A 22,933-nucleotide genomic window follows, 5' to 3' on the forward strand; every position below is an offset into this window, starting at 1 on the left:
TAATCAAATTATCCAAATAACAGGAAAGAAAGGACCGAAACGCCGAACATACGTGTTATTTATTTAGAACGACATGCATGTATGCACAATGCGTTGGTACTTTATTTTTTTTTTTTTTTTTTTGGTATCGTTAATAACGATTATTATGTGTACAGCAATTTGAATGCGAGTGCATTCAATCAAACGACAAGACAACGTGCAATTACTGCCGACACTTGCATTATTATTCAATATCGTGTGCATGTATATACGAACTACAAACAGTTTCAACACCTGCTACGCGGGATGCATCGCGCGAGCATATCGCATATAATTGTACAATGTACATGCACCAGGATAAAACTTGAACGTCGGGTAGGATGCATAAGAAATTAAAATAATTGTTTGGTGGCCAAAAAAAAAAAATGTAACTGTACATAAAGAATTGTTTTTTTTTTTAAAAAAATGTGCCTGGAAAAATAAATAACACGCCCACGCCGGATAAAAGAAAGAAACCGAACAAACCACCTGTATGCTCAGAAATCAACGGTCCCTAATTTATTTTTTTAGTTTCGATAGAAATCAACAGAAACATTCTTTCGTTTTGTTTTCGACAAGTGTTAATTTATTCTATTTCCGAAAAATTAATCGTTCCGTGCGTAGTATGTAAATCGGTTCACCTGCTCACGCACTATATAAAAGTAAGTGCCTCGGGATACGTCGCGTGGCCTATAAGATTTACGAAAAGTCGGTACGTATAAGATATATACGTTAGATCGTAAAAAATGTAAATATTATATATATATATATATATATATATCTGTGTTATCTAGTTCCCATGTTATTTTGTATTTTTTTTTTATACACAAGGGTCATAATACGCATAGAAGTATGTTAATAAAAGGCTGAACACAAGAAGGGTCAATAACGAATACTCTTAATACCCTTTTCACATTTTTAATGAATATCGTCGAATAGTGGTGTTTTTTTTTTATTACGTCATATTTTTGCACAACCCTTTTCATTCTAATTTACATTCGTGTTACACTTCACCGGATTTTCGCCCTATTAAACATTTGAAAATACGACGATAAAAGAACATACAAATATATATAATTTGAAATGAAAAAATTTTGTAAATCAAGTGCGGTCTGACCGAACCACACAATTTTTGAGGAACGGCGTAATCAGTTACATTTTATTACTTAGAATTGTTTGCATAGATATATTGAAGTATGTTTTGTGGTAAATCAAAATAATTGCACAAAAACACATTGGAATGGCAACGCCAAGTTTAACGACCCGAGAATGTGTTTATGGTTGTTTCTATTTTTATGGATCGGTCACTTGGCGAATATTATGCAGAAATTCAATTTATACACATACTCCCAGAAAAGTATTTCGCATCACTGCCACAATATTATTGAATAGACACAATCAAGGACGCGCGTTCATATAAAAATAATTATTTATACATTACAATAATAATAATATATAGATAATACTTTTAATAGTATAGAAAAAAAAACATAATGCAATAAACACTTTGGTTAATTCAACAAGACAAGAAAAAAGAAAACAAAAAAAAAAAGAAGTGAAGCGTTGTTTTGAAATGAGAAAAACTTTTACCCCACTACGTTAAATGTTTCACCCTTTCGTTAGACTACTGAAACTTTGAGGCATAAATTAACAATAAATAATAATCAACGATCGTAAATGAAAGGTGCCTCGTCTAAAGTAGAAAAAAAAACATGAAATGTCATTTTAATCGTATAAGTACCTACTAAAAATTATGACCCGATCATTTTTCAAAACTTATTTTTAAATAAATAAAAACATTTTTTTATTTGTTTTATGGTTTTCGGGAGTTTGGGTTACGGAATTATTTTAACAAAACGTATTTTTATTAAAACAAAGTCATAATGTCTAATGTTTTCAAACGACTCGTAGTAGTAGTAATAACCACACTATTGAAATAATTATTATTATTGCAACTTGGCACACGTACGAGTGTACGACAAATAATACCGCATAAACTTTTTTTCTTCTACACTACATATACTTTTAGATTTTCTACAAAATTATATATACGTGTGAATAAAATATAAAAATAACGTCGAAAAAATGTGATTATAGTAGACATTAACACTTTGGCCCACATATGAAAAGTTTCGTTTACAAAATAATAAAAATACCTACCTACGTGTATTTTAACTGATATGATTTAACAGAAATTAGAATTAAGAAAATGTTTGATTATTTATAGTTTTACGTATTAGGTGGTCTTACTGATTTTGTCGAGAGCGAGAGGAAAAAAAACGATTCTGTAGTTTGGTCTGATTATCGGGCGTTGTTACTCGTGACAACGTTCGGCGGCAACGGTAGTGTCGGTGGAATAGTGAGACCGGAGGGGAAAATAAAGTCCATTTTTCGCAGTTTTAATTACAGCAGTGAAAATCGTAACGTGGCAGATTTGAAGAAATAACAAAATTAACTAAAAATATAAGATGTCCGTAAGAATTAAAAACCCTTTTTGCCAGCTTTTTCCCATTAACTTTTCAAATAAGCCACCGAGTTGTCACTATATTTCATTGGCCGCGGCGCTATCCGCTACTCTCTCTACACACCCTCATCACCAGTTCAACTACATATAATAAAATAATAATAATAATGATAATAATATGGTGTACGCTTGCGTGTAATGCAATCTCGGCGACCACGACGAAGACGGCATAATATATACATATTACATGTATAATAATATAATTCCATAACGAGGAAAATATTATTGCGGTCGTTATCGTGACAAAACGATTAAAAATCCGTACGTCTAGTCAGCAACTGTGTATATTTTATGTACATTATACGTGCATAATATAAATATATATATATATGTAAGAGAAAGAGTTATTATATTATGAATTGCAATATTATGTGCGTGTGGTGAAAAAAAACTTTTCTCTAACCTATTTAATCTATCGAATATATAATATAGGACGTGTGTGTAATAAACATTTAGTTATTTGATTTGTGTTCATTATAATTGAATTTTCTATCAGTCACTGTTTTTCCTCTCGAACGCAAACACACAAAAATATAATATTATGCTGCACACCATCGTTGACGATGACGTCATAACTTATAGGTTATGACGACAACGACTATGCATATAATATATCGTCGTCATTGCTGTCACGGGGACCGATCATCCTGGAGAAAATCCTCTTTACTTCAAAAACTGGGTCAAAGTCGTATACCTTCACGCCACTGCCATACTATACGACCACCGTGACTTGGTCGTTCTGTTATTCGGTCGACTACCGCAGCATTTGGTAAGCGGAAATTCGATTAAAACTAACAAAATATTTTGTCCGTAATAACGTCATTTCTTAACGATGCGAGAAATACGTATGTGCTTACAGGTACACACACACACACACAGCACGATCGATGTATATAAAATTATTTTTTCTTATTAATAATCGTTGGACACCTGCTATACAATATAATATATATATATAAGCAACGTATAATGTATATATTAATATATTATTACACACTTCCCAGGCACCATACGCGTGCCTTACTATATCGAACGGAATAATAAATAATGATATCGAAACAACGTCTCCTCACCTTGGCCGTGTGGGTGCGCAGACTGGACTCGGTGGCGAAACCTTTGCCACAGATGGTGCAGTGGAACGGCCGGTTTTTGGCCCTCTCCACTTGGGCGTCGTGGTTGCGGAGATGTTGTTGCAGATTGGACAGCTGTATGAAAGCTCGTCCGCACTCGGCCAAATGGCATCTGTAAGGTCGTTCTCCTGTAAAACGAAAACAAAATAATACATGAACAACGAAACTATATATATTATGTAATACGCGTTTTAACCGTCTCTGTACAACAGTAATCACAATAATAATAATAGCGTGTCGGAAGAAAACAAAAACTTAAAAGTATAGTAAAAAAAAAAAAAAATTAAAAAAAAAAATGCCATCATAACCGGTTATACTGCAGTCGTATATACGCGCGCAGCCGTTTCATATGCAAATACTAACAAACATTATACAGCGCTGTACTCGATGTATATATAAGTACGCGAGCACTGCAACGATATAATATAATAATATCATATATAAACGTGGTCCTTTGCGGAAGGAAGAGCCGCTATTGTTTTAACACGTTAGTACGATGCCGTCTGATTTTTTTTCGTATAGTCGTCGTTATATTATATTATTCTATTTTATTATTTTTTTTTTTTCATATTTTTTTCCCTTTTTGTTTTTAACAGCGCGTATTATATTATATTATTATATAATATGCGTGGACCTATACCTATACTGTATACGCACTGCACTGCCGTCTACCGTGTATGTCCCGCCGCGAGTGATACACACTGCATCAGCACCTTGAGAACCGCGCGTATCCAATTAGATATTCTTTTGTTACATTTTTACCGACACGTTATGGTAATTTTACCCGGATATGTGCGTTTTTTGCACCAACAAATATAATAATTCCCCTTTCGTCTTAACCCCTTTTCGCAGCCTGCAACGCGATCCCCGCGGACGCTTTTGTTTTAACGCGAGCATTTCATTTGATTCACTAATTTATTTATTTTTTTTTTTATTATTACTATTATTTTGTTCACTTCGCTTCTTAGCGCGTCTTCCGTGAGAGAATATTCATATAGAAATGCTAACGTGCAGACCACGTATAGTACTTATACTTATAATACAGTATAGTAAACCTATGTGCCCATACAAAGGCGGGTTGCAAAAGTAAATTCAAAACGAACACTATTAATACCCGTCTATTATATTATAATAGTGCTCGCGTTTTTAATAAAATATTGTTGTGCGTACAAACAACTAACGGCGTAAGAGAAATGCTCCTATACCTACGTACCTATAATATAGGTAGGTATGTAATACATTTTTATTACATTTTTATAGTTTTATTTTCCAAACTGTTTTTTTTTTTTTTTTGTTTGTTTGTTTATTTGATTGGGGGAGGCTACGTATACGATATCGTATATAATATATACATCGACATACCGTTATTACCTATATATATATATATGATGTGTATTATATAATCACGTTAAAATGACGTATACGACTGCCAAAACAAACGTGATTGAGGGCAGTGTAATAAAAAACACACGGGTGGCAGACCGGGTGGATTTTTCCCTGAATGATTTTCGGAAAAACGGCACAAAAAACTGTGTATATTTATGCACATGTATGCGTATAATACATCTATACAATGTCACGAGATTTATGTACCGAAACGGGTGGACACATAAATCGCATCGTTCATATTTTTCGCCGCGGCGGTGTTATTTTTTGTCCAATTCCCATCGGTTTTTTGCGTGTTTTCATTATTATAATATTATTTACAGTCCCTGGCACCGCGTTGTTTTTTGGTCAAAAAAACAATTCGGCTCTGCTAGAATGATTTAAAACACTGGGGTCCACAAAAATACAAAATAATAAAATATATTATGCGTACAATATCGAAATTCATATACGTCATCCTGTCGATTGCCCGCACGTACAACAGCGGCTAATGACAATAGTATTTTTCGTTTATTGTCCGGTCCTGTCTATATATATATATTATACACGCACACACGCCTATATACAATATTATACACTATTATCTATAGATGTATACGTTTATGCATAGCGATAGTATTGTTACGATTATTCCAATTATGTGTATCGCGTGTATGTGTGAAGTTTAAAAATTACGTTTTACATAAAACTGGCCGTGTATAGGTAATTATATAGTCTGTGTGTGCCTAATCGAACAAAGTGAAATAATAATAATATTCAATGATAATAATAACACTGTAAAATGGTTTGGCGACAGGTAAGTGGCTATATAACTGGGGCGATGGCTATTTTGTTTTCCAATAAAAAGTTCTCCGAAGAGGAAAAAAAAGTCCGGTAATTGTTTGCAGAAAGCGACTACAATATAAATAATTGAATTTAGTCCCTTTTCAACCCTTTGACGGGATTAAAACGGAGAAAAAAGACCTTTTTATTATTGTTGTTGGTGGTCGCGCGGTAGATAGTGTTTTGGCTTTTGCCGACCTTTTTTTTTCGTGTGGTTTTCAATCGTCTAAATCACATGGTATTTATACCAATAATGATGTAAAATCTCAGCGGTCAATCCTTTATAATATCAGTTTATATATTATTATACTGCAATTACACTATTAACGCATTACAACTCTTATAAAGTACATATATTTAAAATTGTTATTTTTTCTTAGGAACTTCTGAGTACTGACGATATGAATGTGAATTTTTTTTCAATAACAGTTATATCATATTAAAAATATGTTATGTAAATTATTTATGAAAGTGTATAATAACGATCACGATTAATAGTTAGGTATAAGTGTATTAAATATTTTTATAATATAATGATTTGATTGAAATCGAAAAATGCTGAGTTGTGGCTGGGAATTAATAACTGATTATAGAATATTGTTAGTGCATTAGTCCATATATACTAGCTTGACCTTTCAACTGCAATATTATAACATATTATATTAGCGATCACCTTGAAAATAACACGCACAACACCGTATAACTTTATGATATCCGAACTTATCCCGTGCATATTATATTATATTTTATTATTACCTATATTTACCTATGTCAATACACTATATTATAATGACGTGTTTCTACATGTCTAGATATATTATAATAGTATATACCTTTTCCCTAGACCAGCCGTTATATAATATTATGATAAATTGTATTGTACGGCCGTATTTGTGTATACATAAATTGGATGGATAAAAAGAGGAAAAATCTGTTAAGATAAGCGGTATACGTTTGTGAGCGGGTTGGGTGGATTATTATAATCTTTTTTTTTCTTTTTACCGATGCGTGCCTACGTCCAATAAATGTCGTTCGTGCCCATAAACGGCTTGTTTTCCGTTAACATTCTCTATGTGTACGCGTCCTATAACCGCTACGGTACGCGTATACAGCACAAGTCTATATACAATATACATACATATACGTATACACACGCACAGTTTATATACATACAACAAGCGCTAGATTGGAAAAATAAGAAAAAAAGAAGAAAAAAAATGTATCGAGTAAGCAAAGAAGTAATCCCGTCAATATGTAAAAATAAAAAATAAAATATATAGGTATATAAGAAGTCGATTTAATCCATTCGGAACGTGACCGATAATTTATTGCCTCGAAGTATTCAACTGAATCTACATACTTAATGAACTTTGTCCACTTTTTCATTAACCCAACATGTATAATGTCGATAAATTCTGCTGTAAATCATCGTACACCGCGAGCTAGACCTAAAGTGACCCTGTTCGGAGACACTTTCTATACACACACACTCAATATTCGCACACTCACTTGCACCTCATAAACACACGCATACAATCACACGTACTCACAATATACAACGAGCGGGACATCGGTCGTCGTCGGACTTGGAACATTGCCCGACCACACTGTTGTGTAGTCTTGTATATTAGATATTATAATATATATTTCACACAACGCGTACAAATATATATAGATATAAATGCATGCACCTATATAGTGATAAAATATGAGAGCCCAGTGCATATAGATTATAGATGCAATACAACGCGTACCTACGTATATATATATATACATAGGTACATATATTATATATACACAAACGTTACGTTACTTCGCGACGACGTCTAGATGGTATCTGTATACTTGATGACGTGTGCACGGATATTTATCGGATAAATTGTTTTGGAGCGACAAAGGAAAAAAATGGAAAGATGTGCGTGTTCATGCACGCTAAACGTTTATATATAGGTATATATTATTAAATATTATTGTGGTTAATTTTGTTATAGGTAGTTTCACATTTTGCGTGTAGCCAACAAATTTCCGATATTGTTGTCGTTGCATCATCCATACGCCAAATAAAAATATTTGAACCGATCGATTTGTATAGAGGCAACTTAAGTAACGTAATTTTTAACAACCACTTTTTCTCACCTCGCAAAATACGTGACCGGAATACGATTACAAAGTACTTGTCGTTTGCCCAAAGAAATATTGTTATTATTATACGGAAAAAAGGCTCTGCAGTTTTTCCGGACACTTAATAATAATAATATTGTATCGCCTTTGCTTCGTTTATATGCTAATGACCGTGCGGTTGATGACAACGGTGGGCGTGGACAAGGGCTACACAATTAACTGTGTTAGACGAGTAAAAAAAAAAAAAACCCAAAAAAACATAAGAAACTTAAACACTCACTACCACCTTATATTATCGTGACCCTTTTACGGAAATTAAGTGCGTACGTTTTGCGTGAGTTTTAACTTATACATTTTTTCAACCCTTTCCGTAAACACAGCAGGTATCGTCCACTAATGTCTTCGGGTTTCCTGGATTAAATTGTTCTTACCAAAATATACGATATGAAAAATAATAATAATGCCGTTCTATTTCTCGGTTACTTATTTAATTTCTGCCTATATGTATATATACTAATGAACGTTATATTTTGGTATGGTAAAAAGACAAAAACGAGTTAAAGAGTTGAGACAATAGCATGAATCGAAAACCGCGATTTTATGCCGTCGCCGTTGTGTCCGTTCTATAATAATAGTACAAACAGAATATACACGACCGTCACTGCCACCACGTGACACCGTGTGTGAATGCGTAGCGCATAGACAAACGTGTTGACCAATAGTGAAATCGCTAGCCACGGCTAGACCAAACCCATTTTCGCGCGGCCATCGATGCAGCAATTTAACCCCCACCGCAACCGACGCCGACGCCGCCACCGCATCCGACGTTGACGACCATCAAAAAGGGTGTCCACCGCCACTTCCATTTCATTTCCCGCTGCCCTTTCCTTCGTCTAAAAAGCGTCCCGGTTAGGGTCCAGAGAGCGAGAGAGACCGTATGAGAAAGAGAGAACTGTGTCTACATATATATACATTCGCACATGGAAATCAATAATTCCAGTTAGTATATATTTTAGACGAAATAATATCGACGGTGTACATGTCTAACACACGAGATACGCATACTCGTCCGTTTACATAAGTTTATGAGTACCTATATAACAATGCCGTTACATCGCATATGCAATTTTAAAATTTACAAGGAAGGGGCAACACATATAGGTATGCTATATAAATATACATCACGATGAAATCTGTAATAAGTAATATAACTAATTTAATGTATACGTAAATTAACTCGTTAATAGTTAATACGTGTTATCATTAACCATTGAGCGCGTAACGAATACATATTATATTATAATAATATATCAATATATCATCGTAATATAAGTGATCCCCGCCACATATTTAATGTGTACAAAGTTGAAGGTGCAACTTTTTAGACACATTTCAAATACACTATAATATATATATAATATTATAATAACAATTTACAATATTGAATATAGTGTATTTGTATTTATAAATCGATAGTACCTATAGTATAGAATATTGATGTAGCTATAAACCGAACTTATTGAATACAAACATTAGACATTATAAAATATGAAATTTTCTATACAAAAAAAAAAAAAATACTGAAAAATACTTGAAAAAAAATAACAATTGAAAATTATGTGAATTTCATTAGTAGTCAACAACCGAGAAGTATTATTTCGTTTACGTGAAAAAATAAAAAGTTGTAATCGTTTGAACAAACGAGTTGTGTCAGTAACGTTTAAAGATAAATCATTATGTACGACCCCGAGGGGGCGTATAATTATATACATTTTTAGTCCATGGGTTTTTATCAAAAAATCTCGTTTTGTTTATTCTAGATTTTATTTGTAAAAATAATATAGGTACCTACCTTCCTATCTACCTAATGTATTTCTTTATTTTTATTATTATATACCAGAACGTTTCACCAACTAAATAATGGCATTAAATTAGACCTTCCGTAGTTCTCTGAAATCGCAACGATCATTATGAATAGTACTTAGATTATATAATAATTTAGCACATAAAAATGCAAAACGTATGTATAATAAGAAGTTATGTTTTTTTTTTGTGAATGTGTATTAAATTTTTTAAAACAATGAAGATTTTCAAAAGTACACTACTAATCTATATTTTATTAAAAAAGTTTTAATTTTATCTGTATAGTATATACAAGTTAAAAAAAATATTTTTAAACTTATTATTCTAGAGGTCGATATTTTAAGTAAGAAGGTTTAAGGTTTAGATTATATTTGGAACACTGAACCGCTGAACTGATTTTGTCGTCTGTATTCGAGTTGGGTCAGAAAATAATTACAGTTCTTTTTAGTTCGATTAAACATTTTATAATTAAATTAAAAAAAAAAATTAAACCATACTTGTAATAACTAAATAATAATGGTTATAGACGGTCCCAAGTTGGTTAAAATGGATAAAAAAATGTATTTTTTCCAAAACCCAGCTATATAAATTATACAATATTATTTTTAATTCGGAATCAACTACTATGCGCCGGATTTTCTACGCCCGTTTTTCAGGTAAAGACATGTACCTAATATGCAAATGTTTAGATAAACTATCGCCGAGCGACAGTTATTATATTACCGATTTGCCGCCAATCAGTCGGCCGCCGCCACACGGGACGTGTCCGGCGGACGTCTTTATATTAATATATTATACAAATAGGTATAGTGTACTACGACTGTGTTCTACAATATTATTTTATTTCTCGACCGTTCGCGCGTGCCGTTTCAACGTTTGTTCCGTACGACGACGATCGTTCTTCCCACCGCCGCCGGTCATTACGCGGTCGTACATAATATACACTGCGCGTCGCTACAAAACTAGTGCCGGTACTTCCGGCGAATATATTATTATTATTATTTATACTATTTGAAAATAATTGCGAATAATACGAATTAATTCCTATGTATAGGTACGTCCGGGGTGCTTCTTGTTGTACGCGTATTATGCACGAACGCCTTCGATGTCGCTGGCCGCTGCCATCGTTGTATATATTAGAGTTTTTTTTTTTATACAAGTACAGTTTTTGTTATTATTATATTAGATATATCCTATGCCTTTTACATAGCTTGATCGTTTCGATGGTTTACAAGTCATATCTAATAATGTGCATCCACCTCTCATTTCTCTGCTAGCGACGAAGCACAACGCAAGCACCCGGTGATGACGATTTTAAAAATGCTTGTGTGTATACTGACCGCATTTGTTACACGTAGGTATAAATATCAAACTAGAGTATTAAACGCATTATAATACATTATGTATTAATATAAAATATTAGTATAATAACATTAATATGACAACCACGGAGAATGAGTTTTAAATGCCACGTGTCAATAATTATTATTTTTTACGCTGATTTTTTTTTTTTTTTGTCGGCGACAATATTTTTCACCGGAGATTGGCGTACACGCGGAAATTGGTTTCGGTAATTCGATTCGTTCCCACCGGGGCCCGACCAAAATCATATTTTCGCATTGCCGTCGCTAAAATATTATGTATTTTTAAATTTTTGGATGTGCATATTTTTTTTCATTCGATACCGATTTTATTTCGTTTTACATAATTAATTGACCATCGGGGGGAATTAAAAACTCAGAAATGCTGAGGGATATTAATAGAAATGAGTTTATACACGTGGACAAAGTAGGCTTTTCTAAAAAAACGAACCGACATATTTTATGCGTTTATATGTAATAAATTTATAATTAAATATTTGTAGGTTCTGCGAATTGCAATTGAAAAATAATCATATTATAGATATTTAAATATAATATATGTGAAAACAATTAAAAGTTTGCTACAGTGTTTGATCTGCAATTTGATTTATTCTGAATAACAATATTGGGGAATTTTTGGAATAAACAAACAATATCATATTTACTATGGGAAAAAAATAAAATTCTCCGTTGATAATTAAATTGATGTAGAGCGTCCGTTTATAATTTTTAGTGTAGGTATAGTAAACGGTTTACTCAGTAACTTGTAGGTACTCCGAATCTAAGCTAATCTAACCATAAAATTTATTCTGGTGAAAATTAATAATTATTATTACATTGATATAATTTTTAGCATATTCATCGATTTTCAGTATAATAATACATATTTTATTAATAGTCGTCGTAACTATGATAACACACAATTCAGCCGTAGTTTAGTCTTATCTGCGGACAAGACGGGGCCTTAGCATACAACACACAGTGCACTGCATATAATATACCTAACTATATTTATATAATATTATACAATTTTATTACGGATATACGGATATACGGATTATGAAGTATAATAATAATATTATCATAATTGATCGCGACGCAAAAATGAAATTTCATCTACATTAGCTTTATTTCACAAACGTGTTGATTTTATAATTTAAGTATTAAAATAATATTATACAGGCACCTATGGTTTATATAAAGCTAATCGACGTCGACGGATACATCTAAACGTTATACCTACATCATCTGAATGCTACGGGATAGATACTGAATGCATATCGTATTATACCTATCATTGCATTAAATATACTTTACTTTTCGTATCAATGTAAATATAGGGCTGTATAGGGGTATGTAATAATCAGAGTTTTTCTAGGATTATTCTTATATCGATAACCTTCGTTTTACCCTAGCGTATTTTGCGTACACGGTGCTGGACATCAGCCATGTTTGATTTCGCACACGCCCACATGTGTGTGCCAAACCCCACCCAGAGGGGGTGAGAATTGAGAATGTGAGATATTACCTATTATTATTACTATTATTATTATATACACATACGATGTCGACGTGTGGCGTGTGAGAGCCAATTCTGACGCAGCTGCAGTTTTAATCGCACGCGTACGAATCGTACGTATAATAATAATAATAATAATAATAATAATTTAATATAGTGGTGTGTGTGTGTGAGTGTGTGTAAGAGGAAAGACCAATATTTGTTTGGCTATTAATTAAAAACGGAATCTCTCAGATGACGATCGATTAAAACACTATGTTATTATACACTATGTTATTATATGATAATAATTTATAACAGATAGGACGGTAAGCACGACGGGAAAAATAATGTGTTTCCACCAAAATCGTAGTATTTTTTGTAATTTAAAAAAAAAAAAATTTAATATAAGTGTAATGTGTATACTAGATATACATATTTACTTTTTAATAAACGTCAGGATTAAATGGAGCAAAAATGTGATGGCAAGCTACTTGTTGATGATATTGAATTTATCAGAGAATAATTGAAAACTTTTTAGTTTGGTTTTTTTTTATACTATTTTTTTATGCGACAGTACGGGAGTACTTGCGAAACGCCCTTTTTTTCCAATATCTGTTAAAAGTAAATAACAATAAAACGACCAATGAGTTGACAAGGGTCCGTGAGCGCAGCCACCGTGGTCGTCGCTGTAGGGAAAAATCAAGAAGGTTTTTTTAGTATTTCGTCGCTCTTTTTATATTCATAAAAGGGGGACACTTTTCTCCGAGAATATTGAAGGGAAGAAAATTAACGGGAATGAATAGCTGTTAATGATGGACCATTTTTCGAAACGTGATTTATTCGGGAAATGCGAAAAAATGATTATATTTTTTTCGTGTTAATTTCATTCCATTTATTTATTTAGTTTTTTTTCCACTTGTAAAATTGTTGATGCTTACTGCCATCTTTTTTTTTATGGACTGTTGAGGGATATATTTACATTTCAATTTTCAAAGCTCAAACGCATTATTTAAATAAATTTCATCAGACGGATCGTGCATTAAATATTGTACCGCGGCTCGATATACGCCTACCGTGTACGATGGCTACTGTTATTATTCACACATTATTATATGTATTGGTGTAATAATTATTATTAATAATTCGTGAATTACGGCTGACCTAGATTTTATTACAAAAATAATAATAATAATTAATAATTGTTGTTCGCTTATCGATGCGTTTAGTTTTTAATGAATTATCCGTACTTGACGCATTTGGTCATAAAAGAGAAAAATAACAATAAAACGTTGCACACATTATTGGCAAATAAATCAATTCATATCGTCTAAACAACGAGATGTATACATATGGCTTTGCGGTGGTTGGGGAGATCACGCCTCTCGTCCAACGCTGATAAAGTTACACATCGGTTCACTGACACGGCCACAGTCGCGCTGTGTTCGAAGTTAAGTTGCGGTCTTTATCTCGTACAATTTAATAAAGACTTATAATATGTTTGTATTAACTTTGTATTGTACATAATATCACATACCTACCTACATAAAATATTATAATATGTTATCGATATGTGATGAGACGGTTATTATATTATATACGTGAGGTAAACAATTTTGTAAAGTGCACGTCGTCACCGTTGCACCAAAGCATAGAATGTTTTATAATAACTACTACAGTACTTATCTATATAATTGCACCGTATTATATAATTCTTAATACGTAACTCAGTGGAGTGTGGGACGTCGTATGGTTATATATGAGCTTTTTTACTACAAAAAAAAAAATATTGCACTAAAATCTTAGAATAAAAGAAGAGACTAGGTACTCAATTTTTATTTTTTTATTCGATCGTAAAAAAGACAAAGCTGGATGGTAATTCGATAAGTAAAAACGTCGGCACGACTATTTTATAAAACTTATCGGCCGAAATGTATAATTAAAACTCCGTCACCGTTTCGGCTTTTAGGAAAATATATATTTTTTTTTCGCCAATTCCGAACGGAACACAACGGTAAATTTTTACGGGTAGCGGGTGGAAAGGCTTTTCAAAAAGTTTGAATACATAATAATATAAGTAAATGCGCCCGAGAAAACGTCGAACTGCAGAAAAAACGTCAACGACCTAAGGTAGGTGCGGGGTGGTGACAGAGTGAGTTCCATGCGACGATGGAGAGTTGTTTGACTGGGAGAGAGGGTGCAAATTGGTTGGATATGATTGGAAATTCGCAGGCTCGTAGGAATTAAAAACAATATAACAACTTTACTCGACTTTCTTATTGTGTTTTACTTCGTCGTCACAGCAAAATCAGTATATACCTATAAGTATATATACTGCTACAAGACGTTCTATAAGGAATTTTTTATTTTTATTTACTTTTCTTTACAATCACGTCATCCCTTTATTTTTTGTTACTTTCAAAAATCCATTTTCTATAATTACAGTTGCAGGAACAGCAGCCGTAAAATTCCGGCAACTTACGCCCCCACGCCCAGTTACAAGTAATGTACATACTATTTACGCATACACTATTTTTTGTTAGTATAGTCCATTGTATATATAATAAGATATATAGAGATATAAATTAAAAAGGCCCGCGAGTGGACTTACGACTTTCACATCAAACACGAACCGAATCGCACTTATTGCCTCATATTATTATTATATAACATTATAGAACCTATATCTATACGGTTGTTTAAAATTGAAACACGTAAATAATACGAATGCGCAGAATATTCAACGTTCGTTTACTTATACCCTAATCATATTATATTTATACATAGTAATGATATTTTATTCAGTACCTGTGTGTAGTCTGGTGTGTTGTTGGACGTGGCTGAGCTGTTTGAATCGGCGCTCGCAGTAGGAACACTTGTACGGCTTCTCGCCGGTGTGGACGCGAATGTGCTGGACCAGCTGATGGTTGGAGCTGAACGACTTGAGACACTGTTGGCACTGGTGCGGTTTACTCACTTCCAGGCCGCTGCCACTTAGCGAACTACCACCGATGCTGCCGGGTCGGCCGAAGTCGCGAGCCTGCATCTGCATGGCCGCTGACTTTTGCATGAATATCTGTGGCACAAACGAAACGGCTGTGAGTAAGTACGCGGCGGAGTTGCGGAGGATTGCCGCAGATGCGGCGGCGGCGGCGGCGACGGATTTACGCTCATGGTATCACTGATTGCGATGACAATATAATTATGTTATCGAAATAATAAAAACAAAATTATAAGCGCGAGACGTAAATGCTGCTGCTGTTACTACTACTACTGAACGCGATCGCCGTGCGTGTACGGAGCCGGTTCATATTTGACGGGGCGCGTGACGAAAAGGGGTACAACACATTATATTATGTGTGTCAGCAGCCACCGCGGCAAAAGGATTGTCGGTGGGGAGGGGGAGGAACTGAAAAAAAATTGAAATACTCGGTATATATGCGAACGGGGTATAAAATAAACACGTCGCGCGTATTATTAGGTCCCGTGAGGGTTGGCACACCTGACGTTTTAAAACCGTATGCGCGAGATCATATATGTATTATAACGCGTTGAAACGAGGGATTAATTAAAAAAATAAACCCCAAGTATAGGGTTGAATTACTAGGTTACAGACTTTTTTTTTTTTTATAATTTCGCTCTAAAATATTAATTGAAATGCTGCTTTTTTTAACCCATCCGTGCGGTTAATTAAACCGGAGCAATTAAAAAATTATACTTCGTCGCCGCCTCCGCATCGCTGCCGTGTCATCGTCACCGGCCAGTGTAACACACCATTATATACTATATAATATTATAGATAAATTACAAACACATACACACAAATACACATACTATATATACACACGTACTTATAAACAATAGCTCATAGTATAGTATAATACAATAAGGGACATACTATATAATGCATATACTACACTGTACGGACACAGGCAACATGCTAGTGCTTTAGTCGCGTACACGTAAAATAAAATAAAATTGGCAAAAAAATGAGAAAAAAACACGAGACGACACTACAAAAACTACGGTTAAAAACAATAAACCACTTAACATTGATTGCATTTTCTCAGCAACAGTGATGGCCGTAATGTATATGCATATATTTTTTTTTTAGCACTGACTGGAAGTATGGTGGTAAAAAGGGGTAAATCCATTACAGACACTTAACGGAGCCGATGTGATTTTTATGGATTCCGACGATGATTAAAAACTATTTTTTATTCTCGCGCGCCCGAACGCCGTTTGACTGATATCCGAACATTTGCACGACGACGACGGTCGACGTGGGTTGCAAATAAGACAAAGAACAGAAAAAAAAAAATTAAAAACCGACGGATGGAAATTTATTTTAATATTATTAATTTTGATTTACGCTGTACTCAGTGACGTCTGCCGAGGAACACAAGCACACACCCCGCGTAACTATATATGATCACCTGCAAAACACCGCCACCGCCGTCCACCGCCGTCACTGCAGTAGTCGACATAAGGTCAACATAAGATAATGTCTACGGTGGTTCGAAACACCAGGTGATGGTCGTAACGGGAAAAAAATTTAAACAAACAACCCTTTCGGAAACCCGTCAAACACGACTAATGAACACTAATGAACTATACAGACAGACACAATCCATCAACCCCTTTGGCGATGCGTATCAGTACTGAAATAATAATGATTATTATGACGGAAAAAAATATAAAGAAATCTTCTGATTGATTAATATTAAACGCATTAACTGCAATACTATAAAAACAAACGCAGGCATTCAGATTCACGGACTGTTTTAGTAATAGGTCGAAGAGGTTAAATTATATAGTCATGACTCGCACTGTCACGTCGTTATTCATCAGCGACGTAAATACTATATTATGTATTTATGTCTATTATGTAGCTGACCATCACTAGGGTCAACGCACCGCATGATGATAAGGCTTATCGTGTTGAGGTTGGTCAGTGTAAATATGCACGCGCAGAGGACGAAACAAGTATTATAGGTGTGCGGTATATAATATACAATAATAAAAGATGACGAGTCGAAAAAAAAATATTAAAAAATTCTGTCCGAACAACTTGGTAGGGAGTCTCGTATGTTTTTTGGGTTTTCAAGAGTCGGGATGGTGAGCGAACGAGTGGAGGGATTCGGGTTCACGACCGGCCGGACGTATTATAATTAGAAATCGTCTAAAAATAGCGGACAAGGACGCGGAAGGAATCTGGGCGAGTTGTGACGCGTCGCGGAAGACAAGCAGACCACCCCGGTTTTGGGCCCGATTGATTTCTACCGATGGTTGACACAACGACAATATAATACAATGAAATACCTCTAAATACTGGACACTCTTGGTCACTGAATTTGTTTCCATTATTTAAAGGTGTCCAATATTTAGAGGTGTCCGTTTGAGGAGATACAATTGTATTATTATCATGAGAGTTGAGTTTTATTGATAAACTGTAAACGGTTTGAGAGTATCCGTTTTGAAATTTGACAGGGCGATCGTGCACCCGACGAAAAAGCGAGTAAGACGCGCGCTACACCACCGCCGTCGGCCACATGTCGACGCGCGAGACCGATGCAACTGTTGTGTGTGCACTATAAAGTGTGTGTAGGCGTGTATGTGGAAGACGTTTTTGGTACTAGGTCGTAACAGTAAATAACAATAATAACAATAATAATAATAACAACTAAAAGGAAAAATTATAAAAAATCGAGAGAGAAAACAATGTACAGAACAAACATACCCCGTCGGCGGCTGGTTGACCCAGTTAAATCGGTGTGGTAAGCGAATGTGCGGCGGTAAAAATATAAAAATATGTACGCGCGAGTCGTAATTATTGCTGTACTACTACTCACTTTGATCTGTAAGTCTAAACAATTGAATTTCATGATAATTCCGACGGACCATCAAAACGACTTTTTTTTTCTCGTGTTTATTCGAACAACTTTGAAATAATAAAATAATTCGATACGATGTTATTGTAAAATTAGCTTATCGCGCAAACCACGGCGGCGATAACATCATCACGGCGTGGAATTCGCGGTTAGACGCCGCCCGCGGTTGTTGGACGAACGAAGACGCAGACAGTACTGTACGCCGCGCCGCCACCACCGACGTCGATATTAGCCTAACTCAACGTTGACTTAGGTCGGGAACTTTACATATGTGCCGTGTGTGTGTGTGTACATGTGTTTTAGAGTGTATATTATAACTGGTGTTCTTTCTTTATCGCATAGTGTATACGTCACCAGACGTTTAACGACCTCGCGGCGAATCCGAACGACGACGATCGCCCGCCACAAACCATTCGAGATTATCATAATAATAATAATAATAATAATAATAATAATAATAATAATGTTTAATTATTAATAATGCACTGTGTAGTGTCATTATACGTCGCACTAAAACATTATATATTATTGTGTACCTATATAATAGTATATTGAGTGGGAGATAGGTACTCGTTATGGTTCGGGTTTTTAGCTGACGACAGACTTTTTTTTTCCGCAGACGATGCGTGCCCAAACGGTTTTTTCGATTTACGATTTTTTTTTTTTGTTTTTTAAATTCGTTTTTCTCCGTCACAAAAAGTATAATAATATTCGATCAAGTAAACACACTAACACTCACGGGGGCGGCAGTGTAAGACGCGATAAATTTAATTTTGATCGGAGATGTTGTGTGCGCCACGGTTCGTGCACGTGGCGGTTTTGGCCCGAGAAATCAGATTACGATATTGTACATAATAACAATAATTTTTTTTCTTGCTTTCGAGGGTTGGGCCGTCCGCCCCGGGGCCGCTCGACAAAACTATAGGTTTGCCTATTTATATAACTATTATAAAATATGCGCGCGCGCGCGGGATTTTCTTAGCAGAAAAATAAACGCTGTGGCGGCGTTTTATTTATGGCCACATTCGTATTTCTCGCGTGCCGCGTTCGAATTTATTTCTTTCGGAAGCCTCGACGACGTTTTTCGTTTTGTTTTACTACTCGCATTATAATATTATTATCATTATTATTGTTGTTATTATTATTACTATTAAGTATTTGCGTATGAAATTGCCGGGTCCGAACTGCCGCCATTGTGGTGTGCCCCCCCTCCTATCCACCATTAGTATCGCTAGGTGTTGTTTCCTCGGTCCGGCGATTTTTAAGGCATTGTGTTCTGAGTACTTTTTTAATTATTTTCGATTATTTTATTATTATATTTTTTTTTGTTCGATACAATTTTTCATTGTTTTACAATAATAGGTTTACGCGTACCGCTGCCGCCATCAGGCCTTCGGATTTTGGACCGCTTCACGGGTCGGCTTCCGCCGGCCGACGTGATTCGAATGCACGTTCACTACAACTGTTGTAGTTACAATAATTTAATGCTAACAAAAAAAAAAAAAATGTATTTCTCGTATCATTGTTTTCACGATGGGAGCAAAAGGCATAATAAATAAATGACTAAATAATACTTTATCGGGCTATTACACGGACGAGAGTTAATTAAAATTGCGATATTTATCCAAAACGTTTGCATTCAAAAATAACATAATATAAACGTTACTATAAAAGCCTGGCCGGTGGCGACGATCCACGACCGGCCTAAATGGACCGGTAAAATGAAAGTCGAAAATTATAGTTAGGTAGCATCTTTTAGTATAATTACATAGATCATAATTGATAAGCGATAGATTTTGTAATATAGAATAATATACGGCTACGAGTAACTTTATATTATAGATGACTTTATTGCTACATATATATATATTTTTTTAATTTAACATTCACAATAAATTTATTTAAAATCCATAACGTTTAATGACGGGAATCATAGATATTATAAACCTCTCTATAATTACTTTTTTAATTTAAACAAGTTTTAAGCATTTGATCTTTACTGTGAGAACAACAAGAGTCAACAATCGCTGAAGTACATATTTTAATGTTACTAGTAAATAGTGCTTATTAACTTTTCCCGGTTATACTGATAACATGTTTCGAATCGAATGAACGTGCAATAAATTATTAATATTATAATTTATCTATTTGAATTTAATATTAATTACTTGTCGTATGTATACGAAGCCAATTCGATCAATTCAATTCATACATACATAAACAAATTAAGATAAGATAAAATTTAAATGAAAAAAAAAGAAACATTTTAATACCGTTTTAGTGGTGTTTTTTATTTTTTATTTTAACCGTTGTAATACCGTATGTAAGAGATATGATATTTTTTTTAATCCTCTTGTTAATGAAAAAAATATAAACCGGATTGTCCCTGTATGCAAGATAACGAACTGGGGTAAAACAAAAGGACCGGGTAAAAAAAAAAAATAATTTTTAACAGCTGCTAACGGTACTTTCTCACGGTTTTAAAGATGAACTACCGTGGTTGGACTTTCAATGACTTTTATACAGAATACAGATACACCGGTGCGCTCGTATATCGCTCTAATTAACCTTGTCCGTGGCACATGTCAGCGTCATGTCTTCTCGGAGGAAACCGTGACGTAGTGAAGTGGTTATAATATGGTAGAGGGGAGAGGTAAAAAAAAAGAAGAATTCATTAATTGAGTTTGGACGGCGGAATCAAGATAGCGGATGGATGTATATTTACATACAAAAACACAATCGGACTTCATACGGGTATTGGAGTTATATAGACGAGAATACGGCCTGGCGGTGGCGACGGCGGCGGCCGCCGTTACCAAACAGAAGGAGTACCTATCCTTTGTTACGACAAAATGGTTTTAATTGACGTTATGCAAAACTTATAGAGGGTCATCGATCCTATATACGTAACAGTAGAAAAATGGAATATTTTAATCCGAAGATCTCTATCTCGGGTAGTATATTATTGACGAGCGATTTTGTATTGTTCGGTGAGCAGTTTTTATTTTATTTTACCTCAAAATCGTCTAATTGTTAAATTCGAACGTAATTTTAAAAAAGTAGAATAATAATATTACAATACAATATAATATGGGCGTGCTTCGACACACATATAATATTTATTTATACATAAGTGTGTGTATAATATTATGTAGTTTGTAGGTAAATAATATGTTTTCACGTGATAGAACCAAATGAGCAGCTTGATTTTTTCCACACGATTGCCTGGCAAAGGGCATTTGTGTGTGAGTGTGTATTGACAGGAGACGTCCGTAGGTAGAACGGTCGCGTGACCTGGAGACTTTTGTAATACGGTATTTTTCTTCGTATATTTTTAGTGCTCTCACTCCACCCCCTCTTGACTGATATAGATTGTATACATACATATACAAATAAAATAATACCTATATGATGTGTTGTATAGCACACAAAAATAATATCGAAAGGAACGTGCAGTAAACAAATTTCAGTCGTATATTACAATAAAAAGCTATTTTGACTTTTCAGGAGGGTAATAAAAACATGCAGGCGAAAAGTGAGCAAAATAATAATGTTATAATAATAATAACCAAACAAAAATTCCACACACACACACGCATAAAACACACGCTATTCGTTCGAAATAAAACAATAAACAAAATTAAAGTTCAAAATAATACTATATAAAATACTATGATTATAAAATTGTTATATGTAAAAATATAGCGTACTGAACGAAAGACGTTCCAGCTGACTCGCTGAAGAGTGGACCAGCATTCTTCAAGAGTGCGGTCTGATATCGATCGGTTCTGCACATGGTGAATCCACAATAAGCAGCATTAAAAAAATAATAATACACAAATGTATCTTTTTTCTTTTGTTAGAGTCAAACGAAAACACATTATATTAGTAATGACATATTTTTATGTGTAGGACCAACTACATTATACACTGCTTTTAGATTACTACAATAATTGGATAACTTATTACAACTCGGTTTTTTATTTAATTTTTTAATCGATAACAATAATATGGTAGTATAGTATCGTAAACAAATACATTTTTTTTTATTTCATAAACTTAATTTTTTTATCTTGTTTTTTTCATACTAGTATTATTGGTGCCTATTATTTTTTATTGATTTAATGTGGCACATTATTTTATTCTAGCCATTGAAAAATTGTGTTGGCAGTTAATATAACTGTTATATAATATTATGGTTTTTATGTATTTATAATAATTATTATATTTTTTTTTTTTACGAAATACGTTAGTCAGGCACATGTAATTTAGCTTCAAATCGGCCAAAGGGGTTGTGACTCGTGTTGTGTTCACGTGGT

The 22,933-nt window shown here is 34.2% G+C and overlaps 1 protein-coding gene across 4 annotated transcripts in view; it reads right to left on the minus strand.

Annotated features, from left to right (window-relative positions):
- Window positions 1-22,933, minus strand: part of LOC114129697 (Krueppel homolog 1) — a 48,831-nt gene that overhangs the window by 10,197 nt on the left and 15,701 nt on the right. For 3 of the 4 annotated variants that reach the window (XM_050197811.1, XM_050197809.1, XM_050197815.1), the window contains exons 3-5: window positions 22,325-22,402; window positions 15,532-15,799; window positions 3,616-3,800 (exon numbers count right to left, since the gene is read on the minus strand). In XM_050197811.1, coding sequence (XP_050053768.1) covers window positions 3,616-3,800; window positions 15,532-15,799; window positions 22,325-22,402 — 531 coding nt within the window. The remainder of the gene's footprint in view (window positions 1-3,615; window positions 3,801-15,531; window positions 15,800-22,324; window positions 22,403-22,933) is intronic. The other variant, XM_050197822.1, reaches the window with a different exon arrangement.

This window comes from Aphis gossypii, chromosome 1 (assembly GCF_020184175.1).
Source record: "Aphis gossypii isolate Hap1 chromosome 1, ASM2018417v2, whole genome shotgun sequence".
Lineage (NCBI taxonomy): Eukaryota > Metazoa > Arthropoda > Insecta > Hemiptera > Aphididae > Aphis > Aphis gossypii.